The 23,589-nt window shown below is 42.5% G+C and overlaps 2 protein-coding genes across 6 annotated transcripts in view; both read left to right on the forward strand.

Annotated features, from left to right (window-relative positions):
* The window catches only part of LOC105393718, a 41,432-nt gene that overhangs the window by 14,280 nt on the left and 3,563 nt on the right, over positions 1 to 23,589 (forward strand). Inside the window, exons 2-18 of one of the 3 annotated variants that reach the window (XM_048626077.1) lie at positions 4,253 to 4,388; positions 4,974 to 5,057; positions 5,457 to 5,594; positions 6,106 to 6,248; positions 6,777 to 6,976; positions 7,380 to 7,544; positions 8,361 to 8,511; positions 10,695 to 10,827; positions 11,558 to 11,671; positions 12,027 to 12,151; positions 13,585 to 13,699; positions 14,118 to 14,203; positions 14,573 to 14,646; positions 15,134 to 15,264; positions 16,277 to 16,498; positions 17,876 to 18,024; positions 18,786 to 18,905. In XM_048626077.1, the coding sequence (XP_048482034.1) occupies positions 4,260 to 4,388; positions 4,974 to 5,057; positions 5,457 to 5,594; positions 6,106 to 6,248; positions 6,777 to 6,976; positions 7,380 to 7,544; positions 8,361 to 8,511; positions 10,695 to 10,827; positions 11,558 to 11,671; positions 12,027 to 12,151; positions 13,585 to 13,699; positions 14,118 to 14,203; positions 14,573 to 14,646; positions 15,134 to 15,264; positions 16,277 to 16,498; positions 17,876 to 18,024; positions 18,786 to 18,905 (2,279 nt within the window). In that variant the 5' untranslated portion in view covers positions 4,253 to 4,259. The remainder of the gene's footprint in view (positions 1 to 4,252; positions 4,389 to 4,973; positions 5,058 to 5,456; positions 5,595 to 6,105; positions 6,249 to 6,776; positions 6,977 to 7,379; positions 7,545 to 8,360; positions 8,512 to 10,694; positions 10,828 to 11,557; positions 11,672 to 12,026; positions 12,152 to 13,584; positions 13,700 to 14,117; positions 14,204 to 14,572; positions 14,647 to 15,133; positions 15,265 to 16,276; positions 16,499 to 17,875; positions 18,025 to 18,785; positions 18,906 to 23,589) is intronic. The other 2 variants (XM_048626078.1, XM_048626079.1) reach the window with 2 other exon arrangements.
* LOC105393716 (cysteine-rich with EGF-like domain protein 2) lies at positions 497 to 2,987 on the forward strand. 3 transcript variants are annotated; one of them, XM_048626080.1, is made up of 3 exons: positions 497 to 682; positions 795 to 1,776; positions 2,420 to 2,987. In XM_048626080.1, the coding sequence occupies exons 2-3, from the start codon at positions 815 to 817 to the stop codon at positions 2,607 to 2,609; spliced, it is 1,152 nt and encodes a 383-aa protein (XP_048482037.1). In that variant the 5' UTR covers positions 497 to 682; positions 795 to 814; the 3' UTR covers positions 2,610 to 2,987. The 3 variants fall into 3 exon arrangements, with proteins under 3 accessions (XP_048482037.1, XP_011563816.3, XP_048482038.1); XM_011565514.3 differs by having other exon boundaries at positions 498 to 687; positions 799 to 1,776; positions 2,420 to 2,986; XM_048626081.1 differs by lacking the exon at positions 2,420 to 2,987 and adding an exon at positions 1,979 to 2,010 and having other exon boundaries at positions 500 to 687; positions 799 to 1,776.

Consider the following 23,589-nt stretch of genomic DNA (forward strand, 5'->3'; position numbering starts at 1 on the left):
CCTGATGTTAATGAAAGTTAAGTAATTAGGTATAAGTACGTACACGTAATGTAGGTAGACATAAATATAGTTACTTACACTCGCGTGACGATACTCCCGGACATCCTTAGCGTGTTTACCGCTCATTATCTAACATTATCTATCAGATTTTATTGACAATATTTAGCATTTTGGCTATTAGGTGCAATGAGGTGTTTGTTAAGTTATAGTACTGGCATTGGTATGGTAACTACCTACTTGTTTTGCATCTCGCGATCCCACTACAAGCGACCTTTGCCTGCATCACCTAAATCGATCTGAATCAATAAACCCGTATTATAATAATTTAAATAAAATACACAAAGATACTAATCTTTGAGTCATTTTGTACACAGCCCGTAAATAAGCAAAAAAGACTAAATTTTTTTCAACGTGAGGGCGTTATTATTCTGAGACGTAACTTAACATTGCCTACATGAACGTAGTCCACAGCCATTCTCATTTGTCAGTGTCAAAATATGCCAAATGTTTGGCGATTTGGCGATTTGTTTCTTTGCGATTTGCGAATAATAAATAAACACGTCAGTATTAAACTAAGTCCAATTTAAGTTAAGTTCGTGTAATAAATTATCTTAGTATAAATGTGATAAAACTCACAAAACAATATTGGAAGTGCCTGTCTACGTAAACGTAACGTACAAAATACAGGTTAGTTTCTCATTCTATAACCACCGGTAAAATCAATAAATTTTCTCATTCTTTCAAAACCCAGTTATAAAATTTAGCCTTTTCCTTATTAAAAGTTTCATTTTCTTTCAGAATACTGTCAGTTACAATGAAATTAGCTAACTCTCCACTCTCCAGAATACTCTGGTCTGTATCGGTTTTGCCGATAATTTTGTGCAATGCGCAGCCTCCAGTCATCAACCCGGGGATCCTGACACAGTCCAAAAGCATCGGGGACTGCCAGGCGTGTAGAATATTCGTAGAATCATTTAAGAAAGGTCTGGAAAGGACAGCCAGAGGCAAGTTCGAGGGAGGAGACACGGCATGGGAGGAGGAGAAGCTAAAAAAAACTTACAAACGCAGCGAAGTGCGGCTTATAGACATACAGGAGGGAATCTGCCGAGCTGAGAAATACTCAGTCAAGTGCCACCACATGGCTGAGAAAGCTGAGGAATTCATTGAGGAGTGGTGGGCACAGGACCCTGATGAGTCCGCTGATCTATACACATACATATGCATAGATAAGATGCAGGTATGCTGCCCCAAACTGCACTATGGTAAAGACTGTAAACCCTGCATCGGAGACCATGAGAACCTTTGCAATGGACATGGCAAATGCCGCGGTGATGGCACCAGGAAGGGTAATGGAACTTGCTCATGTGATAATGCTTACGATGGAGAGAACTGTGATAAATGTGCCTCAGGATACTATGTGTCCTCAGGAGCAGGCAAGGATCTAGTCTGCTCCCCGTGCCACCCGTCCTGTCTGGAGTGTCGGCTTGGCTCCCAAAAAGACTGTGTAACCTGCAAGCCCGGCTACACCTTTGACTCTGATGAAGGATGTTTAGATGTAAATGAGTGTGATGATGTGAACAGATGCACTAAGAACCAATTCTGCCTGAACTCCATTGGGTCGTATATGTGTGCACCGTGTGACAAGTCGTGTGACGGCTGCCACGGGGACGGGCCGGACATGTGCCGGCGCTGTGCCAAGGGGTACTCTAAGAAGGGAGAGTTCTGTGCACCTGACAGAGGGGAGGAGGATAGGGAGGACTACTTGACCACTACCAGGTAAGACAGCAAAGCTGTCAAAATGTCCCTCAAAAGTTTTACTAAATTTTTTTAAAAAAATTTAGTAAAACTACTTGACCACTACCAGGTAAGACAGCAAAGCTGTCAAAATGTCCCTCAAAAGTTTTACTAAATTTTTTTAAAAAAATTTGGTAATTATTTTTTTATTGATTAAATTTTTGTTTGTTATTTTATTTTACAGAAAAGAAGAGTTATAAAGCACTGTGATGATTAGGGATAAAAAGAGAATTTAATGGTAACTTTATTTTGAATTATGGGCTTAATTTTGTATACTTATGTATAATGTAACTTATTGTTTTATGTTGTACATGTAATTTTTAATATTATTATCAAAAAATATGTGGTGATGGGTGTAAAAAATACATTATGTTATGCTGATCTCTGATTCTAAACTTTAACTATGTAGGTCATAAATTGAATTTGGTGCTGGCATATCATATTTATTTAAGTATTTATCATTAAAACTGGGCTAGATCTACTTCAGCTTGGGTACAATATGCATATTGCTCATAATACAAAAACTACCAGTTATCTATCTATTATAATATATCTTCTATGCAACCCCTCATACATTCCTTCTTACTCATGAAAACATATTCACTACAATTTGACTATTTTCCAGGTACATGACATACGTGGGTCTGCTGGTGGCAACGGGTATACTGTTGCCGAAGTCCACAACTCTTGGCAGCATCGTCGGCATGATGGTGCTCTCGTACATAGTCGGTGCGGAATACTACTGCATGATCAACGGACACACCGGACTGTTGGACTTGAAGGACTTCGATCTTTCCCAGATGTTTAAAACATAAGTGCAGAAGGGAATATGCAGGGTGGGGTAAAAGTCGTATGGTAAAGCTGAAAGATGACTCGGCTGTGTATTTTGATCGACTTTCGGAAGTTCGTAAAAAAATTCTATGGAGAAGTACATTTTTTGGGAGTTTTAACTGAAAATGTATGTGGCAAAAGAATTGGTCAACTTGATTGTTTTTTATACCACTACTAAGAGTCTAGATTTTTACAATAAGTTAGATAAATATGTGTATGTTTTCCTAGTATTTTCAATTCTGTATTTAATTAACTTATTCACTCACTGTAAAAAATGCATCCGGTTAAGATTAGTATCAAATACCTTATTTATTCATATAGTGCTAATGGCTAAAGGCTATAATTATGTAGCTGAGAAACCCAGTGATGTGTTGCTAATACGAGTATAATGTCATTTACGTTTTGCCAAGGATAAATACTAATCTTAGGCATAGACAAAGAATGTCAATGAAACAAGTACCATACTCGTATACGACTGTACTATGCCCCTATTCTGAGTACTGTGTGCTTTGTGTTTGTGACTCAATCTAGAAGATTCTTGGTAAATGTACCCACTTCCTTCCAACAAACTGTGCACTTTGCCAACAATTTTTTTCAATGTGAGTCGGTGGCTGTAGCAGGATTCTGTATTAACTTTATGTTTTAACATTGCACTCCATAGAATATCGAGGAAGAAATGGCAAGAAGCATTTAATAAATTTTACACATACTGTTTTATAAATATACATTATTTTAAAGATATTATGTAGAAGTCACACCATTGATCGTGGTATTCATAGTGTATCAATATTATTAGGTATTGATTTAATTTTAAGTTCGTATATGTGGTATTTACCTGTGCTCAATATTATATTTAGTGAATTCTAGACAAGTACCTAAGTATTTATGTATAATAACATCTATACATATATAATTTAATTTATATCACATATGTAGTATTTTTAAAGACAGCCATGCATTTTGTAGTTACCTTGTCAAACTTGCAAACCGCCTATTTATTAATCAATACATACGGTTTTTTAGTTTAATAAGGTAAAAAAGTTTAAAGTTACTTATGAAGCTGACTGTACCTATTTACTTAACCTTTCTTATGTAGTCCATGAGATTAATTATTTGTGTATGAGTTGTAATATGTTATATTTACATGGTATTAACTAATAGTTCAAAATAGTTTATAATAAACAACTTTTTATTCTTTATCTAATGAAATTTTCATTTTAACACCTTATTCTAAGTAGCTTCCTAAGTACCTTCCACCTTGTTCAAGAAAAGACTAAAGCCTAAGACCTAAAGTCTCCCTTGACAGGGTTCGGCGACCTAGGTACTATTTACAATGGAATACATAACATTACCTATGTTATCTATCAGGTACCTATTTACTTATATCATTGGACGGCTAAGGTAAAAAAAAACAATTATGTATGTACATTAAGTACCTACAGTCTAGGGTAAAGAAATCTTACCCAATTCATATAGCGTTGTCACTCTTAAGGCCTAGCACCGTGCTAGGCCTTCTGAGAGGGCCTTATTCTTTACCCCACACTACTACGCATACAAGTCAAAGTAGATACTTTTCCGAGTATTTTCTCTTTTTAAATGTTGACATTATTTTGTTTTACCTTCGCAGACACAAGATGGCGCTAGCGTGGCTGGTGCTGGCGTGCGTGGCGGCGGCGCGCGCGCAGTCCAACTACGGCTCTCAGGCCAACAACATTGAGTACCAGGGGGAGGGGCTGCCCGAACAGACCATACTGGATGGCAAGGTTTGTGCAAGATGGTTCAGTAAAGCCTCGTGCTGACGAGGTACTGGGGGGTTGCTCTATATGATGAAAAAATAAGTTTCGGAGCGCTGCTGTGCGATGTTAGTGAGCCCGATGCAAAACTTTTGTCACGTTATAATTGCGCCCCGTGCTAGTCCTTCTGGTCATACCATAAGATTTTCAAAGTCAAGAACCTAGTTACTTACAAAATACACATAATTTAAGTTAGTATATTGTTATCGGGAAAACATCTTGGCAGTAGCACCATGCTTGACTGCAGTTAAAGGCTGCCGAATGTTTATAGCATCCGGAATGGAGCAATTATACCCAACAACAATAAGCAAGCTTACCTATGCAGCCGAGGCCTAAGTACCTAATTGATACCCATTCTGATTAAAATTATTGAATATTTAGTCACAACGTTTTTTTTTTATCATTACAAGTAGTTGATCAGTTAATCCACTGCAAAAGAAAATATTACCTAAATGGCAAAAAAAAACCTAAACAGAAATGAGAAAATAAATCCTTTTAAAATTTTCCATGTCCAATCAAATTTATGGAAATAACAACCTATTTTATTATTTTCAGGTCACAAAACTAGATGACTTGAGCCCAGTCATATTTTTAAATCGAACGAAAGCGGCCCTGAACTGCGCTGCAGGATCCATGCAGGTAATTTATATCCTTCCTCTTCTATAGTGTTGGAAACATAGACTTAGTATACGCTAGTATATACTAAGTCTATGGTTGGAAACATAAGAGATATACTAGGGCTTGTCACTGTGGTGAAAGGATGGGCCAGCGGCCAGACAGATTAGCGGCAGTCGCTGACAGCCCAGGGTCCTCCAGACGTACGGAATGAGTGATACGACTCTATATACTTATATGTTCCTGTAGCTGGAAATCCGGAATAACTCTGGGCTGGGCAATTTAGGCCTTGAATACCTATATCTGTTGTACCCTGAAAAGTGACAAAGGATAGAAGTCCCAAGATACTATAGTGGAAAACCAATGCAAAAAAATCCCTAGATTTCCTGTTTAAACCCTCCTTTCAACAATCTTCTTTCACAGATGGAGATGAAATTCAACGAAAAGTTCTACGGCATAGCGTATGCCGACTTCGACCGACACTCGGCGTGCCAAGTGGTGGGCAAGGGGGCCACGTCGTACAAGCTGGAGCTGCCGCTGAAGGGATGCGGGACCAGACAGGTGAGCTGTAAGGTGGAGGTGGAGCAGTGAGGGTTGGATGGCTTACCGGAGTTTTCTTGGCGTGTCGGTGGCAAGGTGACGTAGCATGTAGTGAAAGGTTTATCCAGTCAGAATAGCGTTAGTTTCTGACTGCTCAATGGTGCTCCGGACGTATATAAAGAATATATAAAGGAAAGTTGATACGACACTCAGAAAGGCAAAGGCACTAGTGATGGGGCTATTAGGGCTTATGTGAGTGAATTTAATCCAGTGGCTCAAACAAGATCATGTAACATCATCATCATCAACCGATAATAACTGGCACTCCCGTTACTCTATCATCGGACTTGCTCATCAAACCACTTCAGCCGCTGAAGACTTTATGCTATGTTTGTGACTTGCGATCCTGTTTCGCTAAATTTACCAAATCAACAACTGCTACTTCCGCTTGCGTATATTTCACAAATTTATCTACCAATCTACTTTCGCTTATGCCTAGATTTTAAGAGCTAACTTTGGTCTTCTCCAACAGGATCCCCTACGCGTGTTCACCAACAACATCGTGGTGCGGTTCCACCCGGGGCTGGAGATGGACGGGGATGAAGTGATCACCGTCGTGTGCCGCTACCCGCCGCCCGTCGTGCCCAAGCCCGTCTTCAACCCGCTTCTTGCTGCGTAAGTATATGCTTTATATATAAATACACCTTGTTTCCAATATTAATTGCTTCATTCGTTCACTTTTTTAATCGTACACACACACATACTGACCTATCTACAGACTAAAGCAACACCAATTTTAGCAAATTTAACCAAAATTTGCCCACTGTAGATGAACATTTAGTGTAATTATTCTAGTTTTTCTTATAAATAATATCAAGTTATTGGATAGTTTTAATTGGTTGCTTTGCAGTTGATCCCATTGACTTCCAGCCTTTTTAACTTATTGGTAATAGCACCAAATCCAGTGGCTCTGCAACAACAGAAACGATAATCACGTGTGGTCTTCAGGCATTTTCAGTTTCGCCTGCAGTTCTGGGGTTAGCGTCAAACCCCAAAGTCGCATTTTCAGATGACTGCCATTTTCAACTTTTCGCTATCCTAGAAAAAATATCTTATTTGTGATCGCCTGGCTCTGTATATCCTTGCCTCGCGCTTTCCCCCTCTATTTTCTCATAATTAAACCCCTACATTTCCACCCACCAGCCCCGAAGTCCCGTCTCCAGTCCGCGCCCCAATAGCTGGCACCCACATCCTGCTGATCATCTGTGCGATCCTGTTCCTCACGATGCTGCTGCTGGGGCTCGGCGTGTCCTACCTGTGTCTGCGCAGGCGCGCGCTGCCGCCGCCGCGCAGGCTCATCGATGACTCTTCTGCTAGTATCATCAGCAGGGAGACTATACAAGGTATGGCTGATGACTGATCAGGGAGCTTCTTTAGTAGCTAGAGGCTTTGGTACCTTCACAGACTGACAAACTTCCTATTCGTTGATTCAAGCATTGACGGATTTTGAGCTTGTCAAGATGAGTAAAGAAGCTGTAAGTAGTATGTGATGTAGGTATGCAGGGCTTATTCACCAATTCTACTTCTGACTTAAAGTGTAATGTCTCCGTAACCTATTTTGTATTTTTTTGTATTATATTTTGTGACTTCCATATGCAATACTTTGTAACGTTCCAAATCCTTAGAAATCGCTTTAAGCGATAAGACCGCCATTTGTACATATGTGTTAGATTCAGTTTTGTATTGTTGTCCATATTTTTGTGTGCAAATAAAGAATATCTTATCTTATTTTATCTTATCTTCCAGAGGTGAAGATCCCCCGAGCCCACCCGGTCTACCCCGTCGCGGCAGAGAGTGCCAGCGTCAGCGAGTCCATCCCCTCGGACTACCCCTCGGAGACGCCCAGCGAGGCCGAGCAGATGGTGCACACGAACCAGGCCTTCATACTTGAGGAGAGCTACCATAGCGAAGGTGAGGAGTCACTCATCATAACTAGTTATTATAGATGCGGTTGGTAAGATATTCTGATCCGGCTCGAAGGACCAAATATTACGGATGCTGCTGGTTAGCTGAGTGAGGTGCAGAATTATAATTATACTCGGTCACCTAACATAGATTTCGGGAAAGGTTTCCTAAAAGCGCTGAATCTACTGCGTGGATTTAGACGCGCAGCAAAGGCGGTCATAACATTTCCACGCATTACAATGCGCGCAAATACGCGCATATCCGTTTACACGCAAGATAGAGCGTCATGGGTGACAGTGTGAGAATCGCCAAAGATTGCTGGCAAATACCTATGTACGGTGGCCTGCGCCTAAAAGTATACAGGCGGAGTTTTTAAAATAGCGATCCCTGATGATGAAGGGACAGCTACATCTGTTATAAATCCGGGGACGTGTTGTGTGTGATGTGTGTAGCAGTGGTGTTTATGTGGATGTGCTTGAGCAGCATGTGAGCTTGAGATCGCTATTTTAAATCTCCGCCTGTATACTTTTAGGCGCAGGCCACCGTACGCTAAAATCGGGGTCCAGCTTTCTAAGCGTGATAGAAGGTATTAGCGCTCGCCCCTCCATATTTTAGTAACGGCGGTAAGGTTAGAGTTAAAGTAGTGACATTAGAGTTAAAATGGTTCTTAATTCGTTCTGCCTTTGTACCATAAATTCACAGCACTATCATCGCATTGATCGCAGCCTATTATAACTAGCCACTGTGAAATATAGTGCCAATTCTTCACTTAATAATCGTCATTATCACCAACCCATAATAATAATAATTATAACCCCGCAGGCTACGGCGAAACGATCGAAACCTCCCAATCCGCGGCGCGCATGGCCGCCCCGCCCGCGTTCGACGTGCGCGTGCGCGTGACGCGAGCCCGCGGAGCCCCCAGCCCCGTGGACAGTGAGAGCGTGACGGAGACTGATGGGACTAGCTTACGGTATGTACCTATAAAGATACATGGATAACTAATGTGGGAGGGATTCCAATATACATAATAGGTACGTCTTAAAAAAGTTAATTTAAGCGCCATCTTAAATAAATAACCCCTGTACCTACCTATTGATTCTCTCTACAGGGTGTTGCAAAAAGGGTATACTGAGCCGAAACCTACATGTGCAGCATGTTATATCTAAGCCCGAAAACGAAATCAGAATTTCAAAATTCGCGAAAAAAAGTTTTTCTCTATAGTAAAAAGTCACGTGACCAACTTTCTTTTTTTTTTTTTTTTTTTACAATAAGGTAACAAACAGTCTTTTGCGTACATTATTACATATTTTTGGTGCTTAATGACCTATAGTACCATTAATTAATATAAAAATAAATCAATATAAATGACAGATTAATAAAATAAATAATATAAATTAAAATTAGTGTAAACATGCAAACAAATTAAGTGAAATTAAGATAATTAAATAAACAATTAAAAGAAAATATAAACAATTTTAAATTAAGTTAAAAAAGTGAGCAGTCTATGTTGCGATTAATATTTAAATGATTTTAAGACTAGATTTTTAAAAGAGTTTAACGAATTGTGAAATATGTCAACGTCGGCAAATTCCCTATCCATTAATCTTGCAAAACGCCTGAAAAATGAATTTTTGGCATAATTTGTGTTACACAAACTTGCATGAAAAGTATCTTTAAATCTTGTGTGTGCACGGGGGACTCTGAATGTGATATTCTCAAGCAGTGTAGGAGAATCCACTTGGTTATTTAATATTTTAAAGAAAAACGATGCGTCAATAAGTTTTCTACGATTTTGTAGTGATACAAGGTTATAGCGTTTAGCAGAAGTTTTGTAATCTAGAAAGAAATTTCCGACACGATAATCCAAAGCTTTGGTAAATTTATTTTGAATTTTTTCAATGCGGTCGATGTGAACTGTATACTGAGGGTTCCATACTACGCTACAAAATTCCAATGTACTACGAACATACGCATAGTAGAGTATAATGTAAGTAGAGGGATCCTTAAAGGGCTGACCCAATCGTAGGATAAGACCAAGGTTTTTAAAGGCTCTATTAATTATGTTATCGACATGCAAATTGAAATGAAGTTTTGAGTCTAAAATTACTCCTAGGTCGCGTATTTTGTAAACGCGTTTAATTTCGTCGCCATGCAGATTGTACGTATAGTCAATAGTATTCTGTTTACGTGTGAAAGTGATGCAATAACATTTATCTACATTTAAACGCATATTGTTATCTTCACAATTATTTACAAATTTATTTAAATCATATTGCAATTCTACACAATCGCTTGTAGTAGAAATTATTTTAAAAATTTTAGCATCGTCGGCATACAGTAAATGACAAGAACTATCAAATATGGTATCCAAGTCGTTGATATAGAGAGTGAAAAGTAAGGGCCCCAAATGTGATCCCTGCGGCACTCCAGAACTAATTGGAAGGAATTGTGAAGTATGACCCTTCAAGGATACCGCCTGTGAAGCGCCACAAACTATGGTGCACCTCACTTCATGCCCCGCGTGTCCCTACACCTGTACGCGGGAAGAGCTCATGACCGCTACCAGCGGTGCAGTATCAGTGGCCCAGTTCTGGGCATGTATTATTTAGCGACTTTGTTCGTTTTTCGTCGACACGATAAGAAGAAGATCAAAGGCTTTAGAAAAGTCTGTGTACACGGCATCCACCTGACAACCAACATCCATGGCATTAAGGATAAAATCGGTGTAGGTCACGAGGTTGGTATCCACGGAGCGTCCCTTAAGGAAGCCGTGTTGATATGGAGATATGAAGATCGTACCGATGATCGTCCAAATCATCATGAACCAATAATATGGCGCACTGGCGCAGGCTCACTCATCAAATTACTGTATTTGTCTACTTATTGATCGTCAGTCCAGAGGATTAAGACTATTTCAGGTTACGTTTTTCTGATCATGCTGATCACCGCTCCACTACCTTATCTGACGAATAACTTATGAGTACTTCAGAAAAAATACAAAATATAGCTCTTGCACTTGTTCTAACACTGTACACTCAGAGGCAAAGAAACCTTACTCCTCTCAGGAAGCACTATCACTCTGAGAGGGCGCACGAACTTTTGCCCTTCTAGGGCATATACCTCCAAATCTAACCCCCACCTTCCCCCCAACAGACAAACGATGACAATAGAAGAGTACGAGCGCGGCGAGTCGGTCCGGACCGTGTCCCCCGCGGCGCTGCCGCTGCCGGCCCGCGCCGCCCACCGCGCGCCGCCAGCCCGCCCGCCCAGGCCGCAGCCTGTGCAGGTAATGTGGACTTTAGTGTTTGACTTCACTGTGAAGCGGATATCATATTTTAAATGGAGAAAAGCCGAAGTTTAAATGAGTGCCTTCATTCAGAATCACAGCTGTATCCCATACATATATAGGGGTGGTTTTAGGGCTGTGTGTGATAATGATAAGTGTGATAACTTGTGGAAATTTTACATTTTTATTAGGATATAGGAAAGGAGCCTCCTATAATGAAGTATTAATTGTAGTTTTTATGCGTCCGGCGTACCATAACCGTGAGCATGAGCGACTGACGTTGTTTCTGACTGGCTAATCCTTACACCAAGGTGACAAAACCCTTGATGAAACGCTCTAGTGTCTTCTCTTGGTTCGAATATTTTGTGAAAAATAAGTTACATTCAGCAGTTATTTTGTTACGTAAGTTCTCTTTTGGGTACCTATACATGCACATACCAACCTACTGACATACTATGTGTATTCACTATAATAATAAACATACTGACATACGTGTTCACTTTAATAACACTCGTAATCGTAACTAATAATGGGATTCAATCTTCAAAATCCTCATGACTACACAATCTCATAAAAATACATTTCATTTTGTGACATGTTATCTTGATAATAGTATAAAAACTCCATAATAAACAATACCCACTATGAAACCATATCCCTAACTCTCTCAATCGCACAATCCACAACAAAGCACCTCAACATCTAACCGCATCTCATCTCACGTAACTAGGAGTGGTCGCGCCGCCCGCGGTCCATAGTGTCTCTGAACACGGAGGCCACGGACACCCACTCGGTCACTGAGATCACGGACCGCACCCACGCACGGATGTTCCATGTTCATAAGGTATTCCATCTTTCATTGTTGTTTTAGATAAGGGATATTTTGGTATTGTGGGGGAATCATTAACATAACAATAAAATTGCACTGAAAAATTTCGATGCCATTTAAATTCAAGCCTTTTTTAAAATTTTCTTAGGGTTTTGACGCAATAAAAAAACTTTTGCTACAAAAGACAGAGCTGCTTTACCTTGTACAACAGAATTCTTAAAATAAAATTTGTCATCGTTCGAGCACTGAAATTAAACATAGTATGGTGCTACGTGGCGAATGTCACAAAAAAACACTTTCCACTGTTCGAATGATGCAAAGACCTTCAGACGACACGTCACACAGAAGCTAATCGCATAATCCTCTCTAGAAGGCGCCGCCGCCGCCGCCGCCGGTGTCTCGTCATACGGAGCACATGCAGCTGCACGAGGAGGAGCACGAGACGCTCATGCAGAGCCTGGAGCAGGCCCCGGAGACGCCCATCATGCCCGCCAGGTACAAGACTCATAATCTATGGGAGCCTGGTCGAACGAAGTATCTTGTTCCGTATATACGTTCGATTTAACTAGCCTTAGCCTCGTCGAAGGATGTTTGGTGTAACCTGAAAAGTCAGCGTCAGATGCTAATCTGATCCTTCGATCCTACCCTAGCTTTAGTGATTGTTGCTGTCACACTAAGAAAACGCTGATGAGGGCTGGTGGTTCCTTATTTACAATCTATGGAGATAAGAACTCTTCCATATGGTTATTGGTTCTTCAACTATATGGTAATTGGTTCTTCGGTGACTGGTGTCTAGACACTCGGAGCACATGCAGCTGCACGAGGAGGAGCACGAGACCCTGATGCAGAGCCTGGAGCACGCCCCGGAGACGCCCATCATGCCCGCCAGGTAACCACATCATAATCTATGGGAGCCTGGTCGAACGGAGTATCTGTCCCGTGTATAGTATACGTTACGGAAAGCTATAGATCGCATCCAGAGGCGTGCTTCGGGAATAATTTATAATAAACTACCTACCATTATTAAATGTGAGAAAAATTATAACATATTTTTCAGTAGTCTAAAAACATTTCTAATAGAAAGATTATGTTATTATTCAGTAAATGAATATTTATTAGATAGTTTTTAAATACATATTTTAAAATGGTTAAATGTATAAAATAGGTATATTATAAAGTTATATGTTATGTTTTATATTTTTAAGTACCTACCTACTTGTTTAGTTTTAAGAAAATGTTGCTATGCCCTGCAGGGAGCTATGTTAAGGATACTTATATGTACATAGATTTAAGAACAGTGTAATACCAACATAGTTGCAATGAATAAATGATTATGATTATGATTATGAGGCCTACGTCCAGCAGTGGACTGCTATAGGCTGATGATGATGATGATAATATTGTTTAGTAACTAGACTAAACCTCGTCGAACGAAGTTTGGTGTAACCTGAGCAGGCAGACAGATGCTAATCTGATCCTTCGACCCTACCCTAACTCTAGTATTCGTCACTCGCTGGTGGTCCCTAATCTACAATCTATGGAGAAGATGTCGTTTCCATCACCTCGCCCGGGTGAGCACGGAAGCTTAGGAGGTATCCACCACTTTATCAGGTTGCATTAAACGCGCCGATTGCCTGAAAACTCTCGTTCAATCATTCAAATTCTTCCAAGCCAATCCTTCAAGCCATCAATAAGGAGGCCACTACAAAAGAAGTTGAATGATGATGCTGCTGCTGGCTAGCTGAGTGAGATCAGATAAAGAATTAATTATACTTGGTCTTTCTGGTATGGCTCTATTTACAAAAGTCTATCAAAGTGACTTGGAGTTCTTCTTAAACTGCTGTGCCTTTAGCATAAGGCGTCGCGTCGTCACTCCCTAACTTATTCTTTAGTTGCTTCTATTCCTAATATTCCCTCTACATCTTCAGGAAACCGGAGATCACGTCGCACGTGGTGGACGACGTGTTCCTGCGCACCATCACCGAGAAGAAGACGATCGAGGACATCGAGCGGCACAAGAGACTCGTCACCGAGTATAAACAGGTAACCTAGATCTTATAATTATTTGTATTATTTGTAGGTATATTCTACGGGTATAATGATCTTCATCTATACTTTTTTTAGCCATTTTCGCGCGACCTGAATGGGGGTGGTTCATATTATTAAAAAACGTAAGACCAAGTGGTAGAGGTACCTATATCGAAGTGAGTGGCATGTGAACTGTGACGCGATCACAAGTACTGTCGACTTAAGTCGATAGTAGTTAATTCGATAGGCAAGTCACTCGAATTTGTATGCGTTTTATTAGTTCCTAACCTTACCGACAGGGACACTGATCAAGATGTCATACAAATTTTATTGCTATCAAGTTACGGTATCGACTTGACTTTTTTATATCTCCTCGTTGAAAAAGAGACCACAATATTAAGCATATTGAATAACATTATTTTCCTTAATTCAGGTGCCGGCGCCGCCGCCGCAGTTCGACGTGACCATCCGCAACCACACGCTGCCCGACGCGCAGTGGGAGAACTTCTCCGACATCAGGTAATATACTGCACTCCAGAAGTCTTAATTTTTTTAGGCTGCTCATCATTCGATAACTGTACCGCGATAAAGAGGTGCTCTGAAGACGCCTCACCAAGTGCCGTATGTTTTGTGCACGCTGACAACTTATCTGTCTGGCTAATCGTTTTACTAAAAATACGCTAGTCCATAAAAAGAAGTCAGGCGTTTGTAAAATTACTCAAACTCAAGTATCACTCTTTCTGAAAACCTCCTTTTACGTGTGTGTGAACTGAGGGCCCACAATAATTTTATCCTAATCGATTATGACTGGGTTTGTCGCTAGAACTAGGCAAGAAGAGGGTCTATGTAATGTTATGTCTTATATTCATAATTTGATGTTGTTTCCAGCTCTGCATCAGGCATGACGCTCACGCCTAAGATGGAGCGGGTTCCGATGTCTCTACCGCGAGATTATAATATCGGTGAGTTACCTACTGTTAGGCAGTTTAGACCTTGGGGATATGCACAAAGGTTCCACTCGAGAGAGCCAGGTGCAGGTACTTACACCCCCACAGAGAATAGAATAGAATAGAATAGAATACCTACTGTTATCACAACGTAATATAAATCAAAGACTACGCAACGGATTTGGATGCGGTTTTTTAAATAGATAGAGTGATTTAAGAGGAAAGTTTATTAAGTGTACATTTCTTATCCCGAAATTCTCACGGAAGAACCTTTTAGGGTACTTAATGCGAAACTCGCGGGAAAAGCAAATATTGGTATAAATGCCGCTTTAAAATACGCGAGTTGGACACCATCCACCAATCCGCACTATGCCAGCGTAGTGGATTAGGCCTAAAAGCCTTCCTTTATTGGAAGAAGACCCGTGCCCAGGACGTGATGGTTCGAGATGATGAATGTTTCCACCTCACTCTCTATATTAATGTACTATATTCTCTCTCGCAGGTTCATCAGGCCCCGACCTGTTCTCCCCGGAGCTAGTAGCCGGCATGGGCTCCCTGCCCGAGCTGCCGCCCGCCGTCAACCCGCTGTACCGCGAGAGTGAACCCACGCCGCCGCTGCACCAGTACTACCATGTAAGAGAATAATCATTTAGACAGTTCACGGGGGTTGATCAATATAGATGTCGGTAGCCGTCAACTCACTCTATTGTGGGCCTGAGCAGTCCACGCCATCACCGCTGCACCAATAAGAGACACCATTTAGCTATATAAGGGGGGCAGTATCTTATTAACTGCAATTAAATCCCCTTTGAAAGTGGCAAAGTTATCTAAGAGGGGTCAGGTTTTCTTGCCCCAGATTCTAAGATTCACTAGGGTTGAGCTAAATAGTCTACAGGCAGTGTAGTATTGCAAAAAGGGAATACTAAGCTGAAACCTACATGTACAGCATGTTACGTATATCTAAGCCCGCAAATGAAATCAGAATTTCAAAATTCGCGAAAAAACATTATGCTGCACATGTAGGTTTCGGCTTAGTAGTAGTTTTTACAACAACTTGTACAATGTTCATGCATGTACTTCTTACTTACGAATCATTAATTAAAATGTAGCCGTAGGGCGTCCATTTCACACGCGTATCTTCTCTCATCTCTATAAAGTTGTCAACTTACTTTCATCAAGTTACCGCCTTACAGAATATAATCAGAAACCTCCTTAGAAGTGACTATAGCCTAAGAAACATCCGCTACCGTTGCAGACCATTATTACAAACTTTTTGCGTATCATTATTCACATCCCCTTTCCCTACAGCTGGTAACCGAGTCCACCCAACTCACGGAGACCGAGCGCCAACGCTGGCATTCCCTCACAACCAACGACACGTCGCTCCGTCGCGCGCTGTCGTCAGTGTCGTCGCGCGACCATTTGTCCCTTGTTTTTGCCCACATCTAGATCTACTGCCGCTTCATGGGCTCGCTATCGATGTGACATAAACGTCACTATATCGCGATTTGCCATAAATACGGCGCCGTGATTGGAGGAATGCGCATTAAAGCGTTTATCGACGTCGATAACAGACCTGGGCCGCGGCCGCTAAAGTCCTTTTTGTACGTCCATTATTAATACCTACCCCATTTTTTCCCCACAGCTGGTAACCGAATCCACCCAACTCACGGAAACCGAGCGCCAGCGCTGGCACTCCCTCACCACCAACGACACGTCGCTCCGTCGCGCCCTGTCTTCAGTGTCGTCGCGCGAGCAGCTGTCTCTTGTCGCCCGCGACCCGCGCCACGCGCCGCTGTTCGCGCCGCACACGTGGCAGGTCATAATGCATGTGCTGCAGCCTCCTCCGCACCAGGACAAGCCCAAGGTTAGTAGATTTGCTTAGGCATAGGCCGACGCCAGCGGTCTATTAGCGCCGCTATAGTATTATTGAATCCATGGTTTAGAATTACCTACACATATCTGCCTCCATAGACTACATATGTACTGGTATTTTATCTGTGGCCGCCGCTCTACCCACTGGCGTCGTATTTAGACGCGGCCATATTTAATTAATCGGCCGTTTTGTTGCGCGCTATTGGTCGTCTTGTCGCGCGCTTTCGGAGCGATACTTAGTCTGTGGCCGCTGCTGTCGTTTCTATTGTCGCGCGCTGTCGTCAGTGTCGTCGCGCGAGCAGCTGTCTCTTGTCGCTCGTGCCCCGCGCCACGCGCCGCTGTTCGCGCCGCACACGTGGCAGGTCATCCTGCACGTGCTGCAGCCGCCGCCGCACCAGGATAAGCCTAAGGTTAGACATACTAATCTCTGCAATCATAAACTTAATATTAGTATTACTAGCCCTAACTAGCTCTGCCCGCTGGCGTCGTCGACGCGGCCATATTTTTTTAACGCGTCACGCGCTATTTGTCTTCTTGTCGCGCACTTTTGGAGCGATACTTAGTCTATGGCCGCCGCTCTGCTCGCATTGCTCTTTTAATGCGTCGCTGTCGCTTGTATTGTCGCGCGCTATTGGTCGTCTTGTCGTCTCGCTGTCGGTGCGATATTTAGTCTATAGTCGTCGCCGCTGCTCTCTCTTAATGTGTCGGAGTTGTCGCTTCTATCGCCGCGCGCTGTCGTCGGTGTCGTCGCGCGCTGTCGTCAATGTCGTCGCGCGAGCAGCTGTCGCTCATCGCGCGACCCGCGCCACGCGCCGCTGTTCGCGCCGCACACGTGGCAGGTCATCATGCACGTGCTGCAGCCGCCGCCGCACCAGGATAAGCCGAAAGTTAGTGCAGGTTTTTTATGTACCAATGTCTGGTTCCATAGACTTAATACTAGTATTACTAGCTCTAAGTAGGTAGCTCTGCCCGCTTTTTTATGTATAGGTGGTTACTTACTCGGCGTCCACGACGCCAGAGGTCAGCACTAGTACCTATTATTTACTCTATGGTGGAGAATTACATACACATCTCTGCCTCCACACACTAAATTGTAGTATTATACTATAGTTTAGTCTATGGCCGCCCCTCCGTCCGCTCTACTCAGTACTGGACTAGCACTGTTACATAGGCTCTCTAATCTGATATTCTCTCTTAATGCGTCGCGCTGTCGCTGTATCGTCGAGCGCTGTCGGTCGTGACGTCGCAAAAAATCTGTGGTTCTCAAGTTATGTTGGATTTAGATTGTATCCGCAATGTTATACCTAAGTCATATAACTAACACTATTCCAATACCCAAACCTGTACTCACCACCTCATTCCCCCACAGAACCGCTACCGCAAGAAGTCCGAGTGGGACTCTCGCTCGCGCCGCAGCTCGCTGCCCACGCTGTACGAGTACGACAGCGACGCCACCTCGCTGCGGGACCCGGCGCGCAGCCGCCGCTCCTCGTACCGCAGCGACCACCACGACATGAGGTCAGTGTTGTACAGCCAGCAAGAGAGATCGGTGTGCCACCTCCACGCTGTACGAGTACGACAGCGACGCCACCTCGCTGCGGGACCCGGCGCGCAGCCGCCGCTCCTCGTACCGCAGCGACCACCACGACATGAGGTCAGTGTTGTACAGCCAGCAAGAGAGATCGGTGTGCCACCTCCACGCTGTACGAGTACGACAGCGACGCCACCTCGCTGCGGGACCCGGCGCGCAGCCGCCGCTCCTCGTACCGCAGCGACCACCACGACATGAGGTCAGTGTTGTACACTGTACAGTCATCGAAAGAGTTAAGGCCCACATTCACGGGCGTACCAATCCGGCGGATTTTTCGCTGGCGACAAGTCTATGTCTATGTCTTTAGGTATGCCACTTCAGGGGAAACAGTTTGATCTTGAGACTCATGGGTTGAAGATAGATGAATCAAATTATTTAAGACTCAGGCCAGACGAGCCTAATTTTGTGACCAGAGGAGCGAGTAATTTCCCCGCCCCCTTCGTCCGCATGCATCAGACTACGTCTTACTGTCGTCAGTGGATCATAAAATTAAAGTATTTGCGCTGGGGTTGCCAATGTAGCTTTTGATACTAACCAGCTGGCGCTGTATCGCTACCTAACTAGCGATTATAACCTTATCATTCGACCACATGTCAAGTGTCCAGTTGTTGTTGTCCTGTTGTTACCTACTCTCATTCTTACACACATACCTACCAACCTAAACCTAACTTAACTTCCCCCTCCGCAGATCAATGTCCGAGATGATGGTGTCCTACGGTCGCGAGCAGGCGGACTCCCAGAGCGAGGTGTCGGGGGGCGCGCGCCTCGGCCGCGACTGCGACTCCGACAGCGAGCCCGACCACGACAAGTGAGTGAGATGACGACTAGGGACAGACTACAGTTGTGACGTCAATGAGGTTAACCTGACGATTGAAGGAGGCAAGGGGGCTTTACTATACCTTGCAATATATATAGCGAGCCCGACCATGACAAGTGAGTCACTTGATGACTAGCTGCCAGTTTCAATATAGATAGAATTCTACCTATAGATAGCTGACAGTTACTATATCACACAATTTTGACACATACAAAGTCAGATTCTGTCAAAGTCGTATTTAAAGTAACTGTCAGCTATCGATAGATACAGTTATTCAAAGTGGCAGTAAGGGGAGTTGTGACGTCATTGAAGTTAACACCTGACGATCGAAGAAGGCAAGGCGGTAAAAACCTTGCAAGAACTCCATAGCACGCACGATCGCATTGCTATAGTTTTGTGTGCTAATAGTTAATAGTCCTCTGCTGAACATGATGATGGTGTCCTACGGTCGCGAGCAGGCGGACTCCCAGAGCGAGGTGTCGGGCGGCGCGCGCCTCGGCCGCGACTGCGACTCCGACAGCGAGCCCGACCACGACAAGTGAGTGGGATGATGACTAGGGACAGACTACAGTTGTGACGTCATTATAATAGGGGTTAACACCAGGGCTACTAGCGCGGGGCGCATTTAAGACGTGACATAAGTTTTGCATCGCGCTCACTCACAACGCGCAGCCTCAAGAGCGAGTGCTATGGAGAACTTTTGTAACGTCTTAAATGCGCCCCGTGCTAGCCCTTCTGACGATCGAAGGAGGCAAGGGGGCCTTTACTATAACTGACAAGAGCGACGGCGACGGACGCGGGCGATCGGATTGCTAAAAATAGTTTGGTGTGGATTAGGATGTTGGGTTTCAACAGGTTCAGGGTGATTAGAAGCCATTTGATCTTCAGCTAACACTTCGCCGTGAGCGCTTACTCGAGTAGGACGTATACACTTGCTGCGGAGCTTGTTCAGTGGTTGTCAACCTTCTTTTCTCAAGTCTCTAAAATGCGGTGCGCTGACTGTGATCACGATTTCACGGATGGAGCTCAGTGTGGAGCTTGCAAGAAGCATTATGACTTCAAGTGTGCCGGCGTTGCAGAATCCAGCTATCGTAAGATGAAGAGGCTTTCCTGGCGATGCATAGCATGCAGTCGCGGCCACTCTTCGCCTACGGTGCAGAGGGTGCAACCGTCGCTCGAAGACATAATGGATAAGCTGAACAAATTGACCGATCAGCTCGCCCCCTTGTCGGCCCTGATTGAGGACATGAAGTGCGTCAAGCAGGAGATTCAAGAGGTGAAATCTTCTTGTTCGTTCATGAGCTCTCAATTAGATGACTTCGTGAATAAATTGAAGCTCATTGATGGCCGCGTTAAAGACCTGGAAGCAACTAAGGTGGAGCTTGCAACTACCAAAGAGCAGCTCCTATCAATCCAGCGTAGTCTCCTAGCAAAGGACCAGTGGTCTAGAGCCAATAACGTCGAGATCAAGGGAGTACCTATGAAGAAGACCGAGAATCTCTTCAAGCTGGTTGAAGCCATTAGTACCCACGTGAATTACGATTTCCCGAAGTCGCAAATTAACTACGTGTCCCGGCTCCCGACTTACAACTCGAAGGAGAAGTCCATTCTCATCAGCTTCGTGAACCGGTACGTCAAGGAGGACTTCGTGGCCGCCGCGCGAGGTATGAAATCTATACAGGCTAGTGATATTGGTTTCAATGACTCGAACAATCGTATTTTTGTGAACGACCACCTTTCGTCTGAGCAAAAGAAACTATTGAATGAAACAATAAAACCGGCCAAGTGCGAGTCGGGCTCGCGCACAAAGGGTTCCGTAGCAGCAAATATAATAAACTTTAAATCAACCTATCTCAAAAACTATAAGAGATACTTTGATCAAACCAAAAATCGTTGAAAGAGTTAATTAGCATGCATCACCTCTATTTTTTTTAGAATTTTATACCCCGTAGTTATAAAAATAGAGGGGGGGGGACATACTTTTTACGACTTTGAGAGCTGATATCTCAAAAACCGTTCACTTTAAGAAAAATGTTTTTTAGAAAACTTTATATCATTTTAAAAGACCTTTCCATTGATACCCCACACGGGTATGTACATCGAAAAAAAAAATTTCATCCCTCAGTTACATGTATGGGGGGCCCCACCCCCAATTCTTTTTTTTACTATTTAGTGTCATATTTTTGTAGCGGTTTATACAACACATATTCCCATCAAATTTCATCACTGTAGTACTTATAGTTTCCGAGTAAATCGGCTGTGACAGACGGACAGACGGACAGACGGACAGACGGACATGACGAAACTATAAGGGTTCCGTTTTTGCCATTTTGGCTACGGAACCCTAAAAACGGCTGCTAAAATTAAACAGTATCTGTATGTTTGGGTAAAGTTTGGCAAAATCCATGTCAGAAAAAATTACACATCACATGTTTTTGTAGTCAATTCCTCAAGCGATTTAAACAAGATTGTATAATTTGTTTACCAATACGCTATTCACTTAAGTTATCTTTATCGCTTATCTTCCAAATTGATTCTCTGCTTGTATGTAAAAGGTTTGTCTCCCCTGCTCTCATTGTGCTATTTTTAGGGTTCCGTAGCCAAAATGGCAAAAACGGAACCCTTATAGTTTCGTCATGTCCGTCTGTCCGTCTGTCCGTCTGTCACAGCCGATTTACTCGGAAACTATAAGTACTACAGTGATGAAATTTGATGGGAATATGTGTTGTATGAACCGCTACAAAAATATGACACTAAATAGTAAAAAAAAGAATTGGGGGTGGGGCCCCCCATACATGTAACTGAGGGAGGAAATTTTTTTTTTCGATGTACATACCCGTGTGTGGTATCAATGGAAAGGTCTTTTAAAATGATATAAAGTTTTCTAAAAAACATTTTTCTTAAAGTGAACGGTTTTTGAGATATCAGCTCTCAAAGTCGTAAAAAGTATGTCCCCCCCCCCTCTATTTTTATAACTACGGGGTATAAAATTCTAAAAAAAATAGAGGTGATGCATGCTAATTAACTCTTTCAACGATTTTTGGTTTGATCAAAGTATCTCTTATAGTTTTTGAGATAGGTTGATTTAACTGTAATTTTGCTGCTACGGAACCCTTTGTGCGCGAGCCCGACTCGCACTTGGCCGGTTTTTTTGCTATGATTTGTTTTCGCTATCGCCTCGCCCGCTTTTGCTACCTGCCCCGGTGTCCGACCGGTTATAGTCCAGCCTGCTCGCGCCCATCTGCAGTCCGCTATGAATGCTATCCCTCTCACTCTCTCACTACCGTATCACTGTACTTGTTAACGATCACTTGGTCATTTTATTATATTTTAATATTCGTTCCGTCTATGAGTTATTATAAAGTAACCCGTATAAACATTAATTTACATAAATGTGGACTAATCTTTGAATATGTAATGTATGTTTTTGGATATGTTAATTTAATGAGTATGGTGTTATTTAAATCTACACTTTGTTCGTATATGCTAGGTTTGTATCATACAATAACTATTAATATTGTAAAAATAACGGTGTGGGTGTGCCGTTTTTGTGAGATGGAAGTGAGAATGTCTGTTTTTGCAATACAAATATCAAACTGGTGTGTTGTTGTATATATAGACTGTGTATATTGTCTTATTATGCATTTACACAGATCAACAAATGTTTTAAAAATAGTTTTAGTGTTTAATTACTATTTATTTGTAAAGATTGCTGCAGTTATTGGTCGATTATCAGAGTTGAGTGTTGTTACGCCTTTCACCGGCGATTTTGTGCCGTATTGCTATTCTAATTTCGGGTTATTATGCTTTAATGGCTAATTTAAGTATTTACCACCAGAACGTACGAGGACTAAGAACTAAAACTGAGGAGTGTCTTCGCAACGTGCTACTCAATAACTATGATATAATTACTTTTACGGAATCTTGGCTCCTCGGTGGTATTGCGGACTCAGAGATCCTAGACAGTAGGTAGGTATGTGGTATACCGCCGGGATCGCGACTACGCGGCGACTGGACAAACCCTTGGGGGTGGTGTCTTGATTGCGGTTAAGCGTACTTTACATTCAGCTTGCTGTTATGAGTGGAAATCCTCGGCAGAAGACATGTGACTGTTTCCTATCAAGATAGGCGTTCCAAATTAAACTGTAAATTACACATTTGCTGTCTGTATCTATGTAAACAAAATTTAGGCAACAGTTTTATCCAACAACTTAATATTTTTTCTGATAAAATGACATCATTAATAAATCTTAACTGTAATGACAAGTTTCTTATCGTAGGTGATTTTAATATGAGTGATATAACTTGGCTGGTAAGCGGAACGGACTCAACGGACGTAATGACCCCTCTTGTTCCGTCCCGTGATCACTTGCTTGACTTTGTTGACATTCTTAATTTGTGCAATCTTCGGCAATATAATTGTATTTTTAATGGCTATGGCCGTATATAGGATTTAGTGCTTTCTAATTTTGATGTCAAGGTCATAGAATGTCCCGATCCACTAGTGTCGGAAGATAAGTATCATAAGGCTATTTCTATTCAATTGGCACTTTTTATTAACAAGTCACTCTCAATTAAACCTCGCAATGTATTTTCATATTCTCGTGGTAATTATGCTAGACTTTCTGAGGATATTGCGCAAATCAACTGGGCCGAGAAACTCTTAGAAGGTGAT

Source organism: Plutella xylostella, chromosome 15 (genome assembly GCF_932276165.1).
Source record: "Plutella xylostella chromosome 15, ilPluXylo3.1, whole genome shotgun sequence".
In the NCBI taxonomy this organism is placed as follows: Eukaryota; Metazoa; Arthropoda; class Insecta; order Lepidoptera; family Plutellidae; genus Plutella; species Plutella xylostella.

Bases quoted from the DNA above. Each gene is read 5' to 3' on its own strand.
- LOC105393716 (XM_048626080.1), top strand. From the start codon at position 815: ATGAAATTAGCTAACTCTCCACTCTCCAGAATACTCTGGTCTGTATCG. The intron at 1,777-2,419 runs GTAAGACAGCAA...ACTATTTTCCAG, and splicing joins GACTACTTGACCACTACCAG to GTACATGACATACGTGGGTC.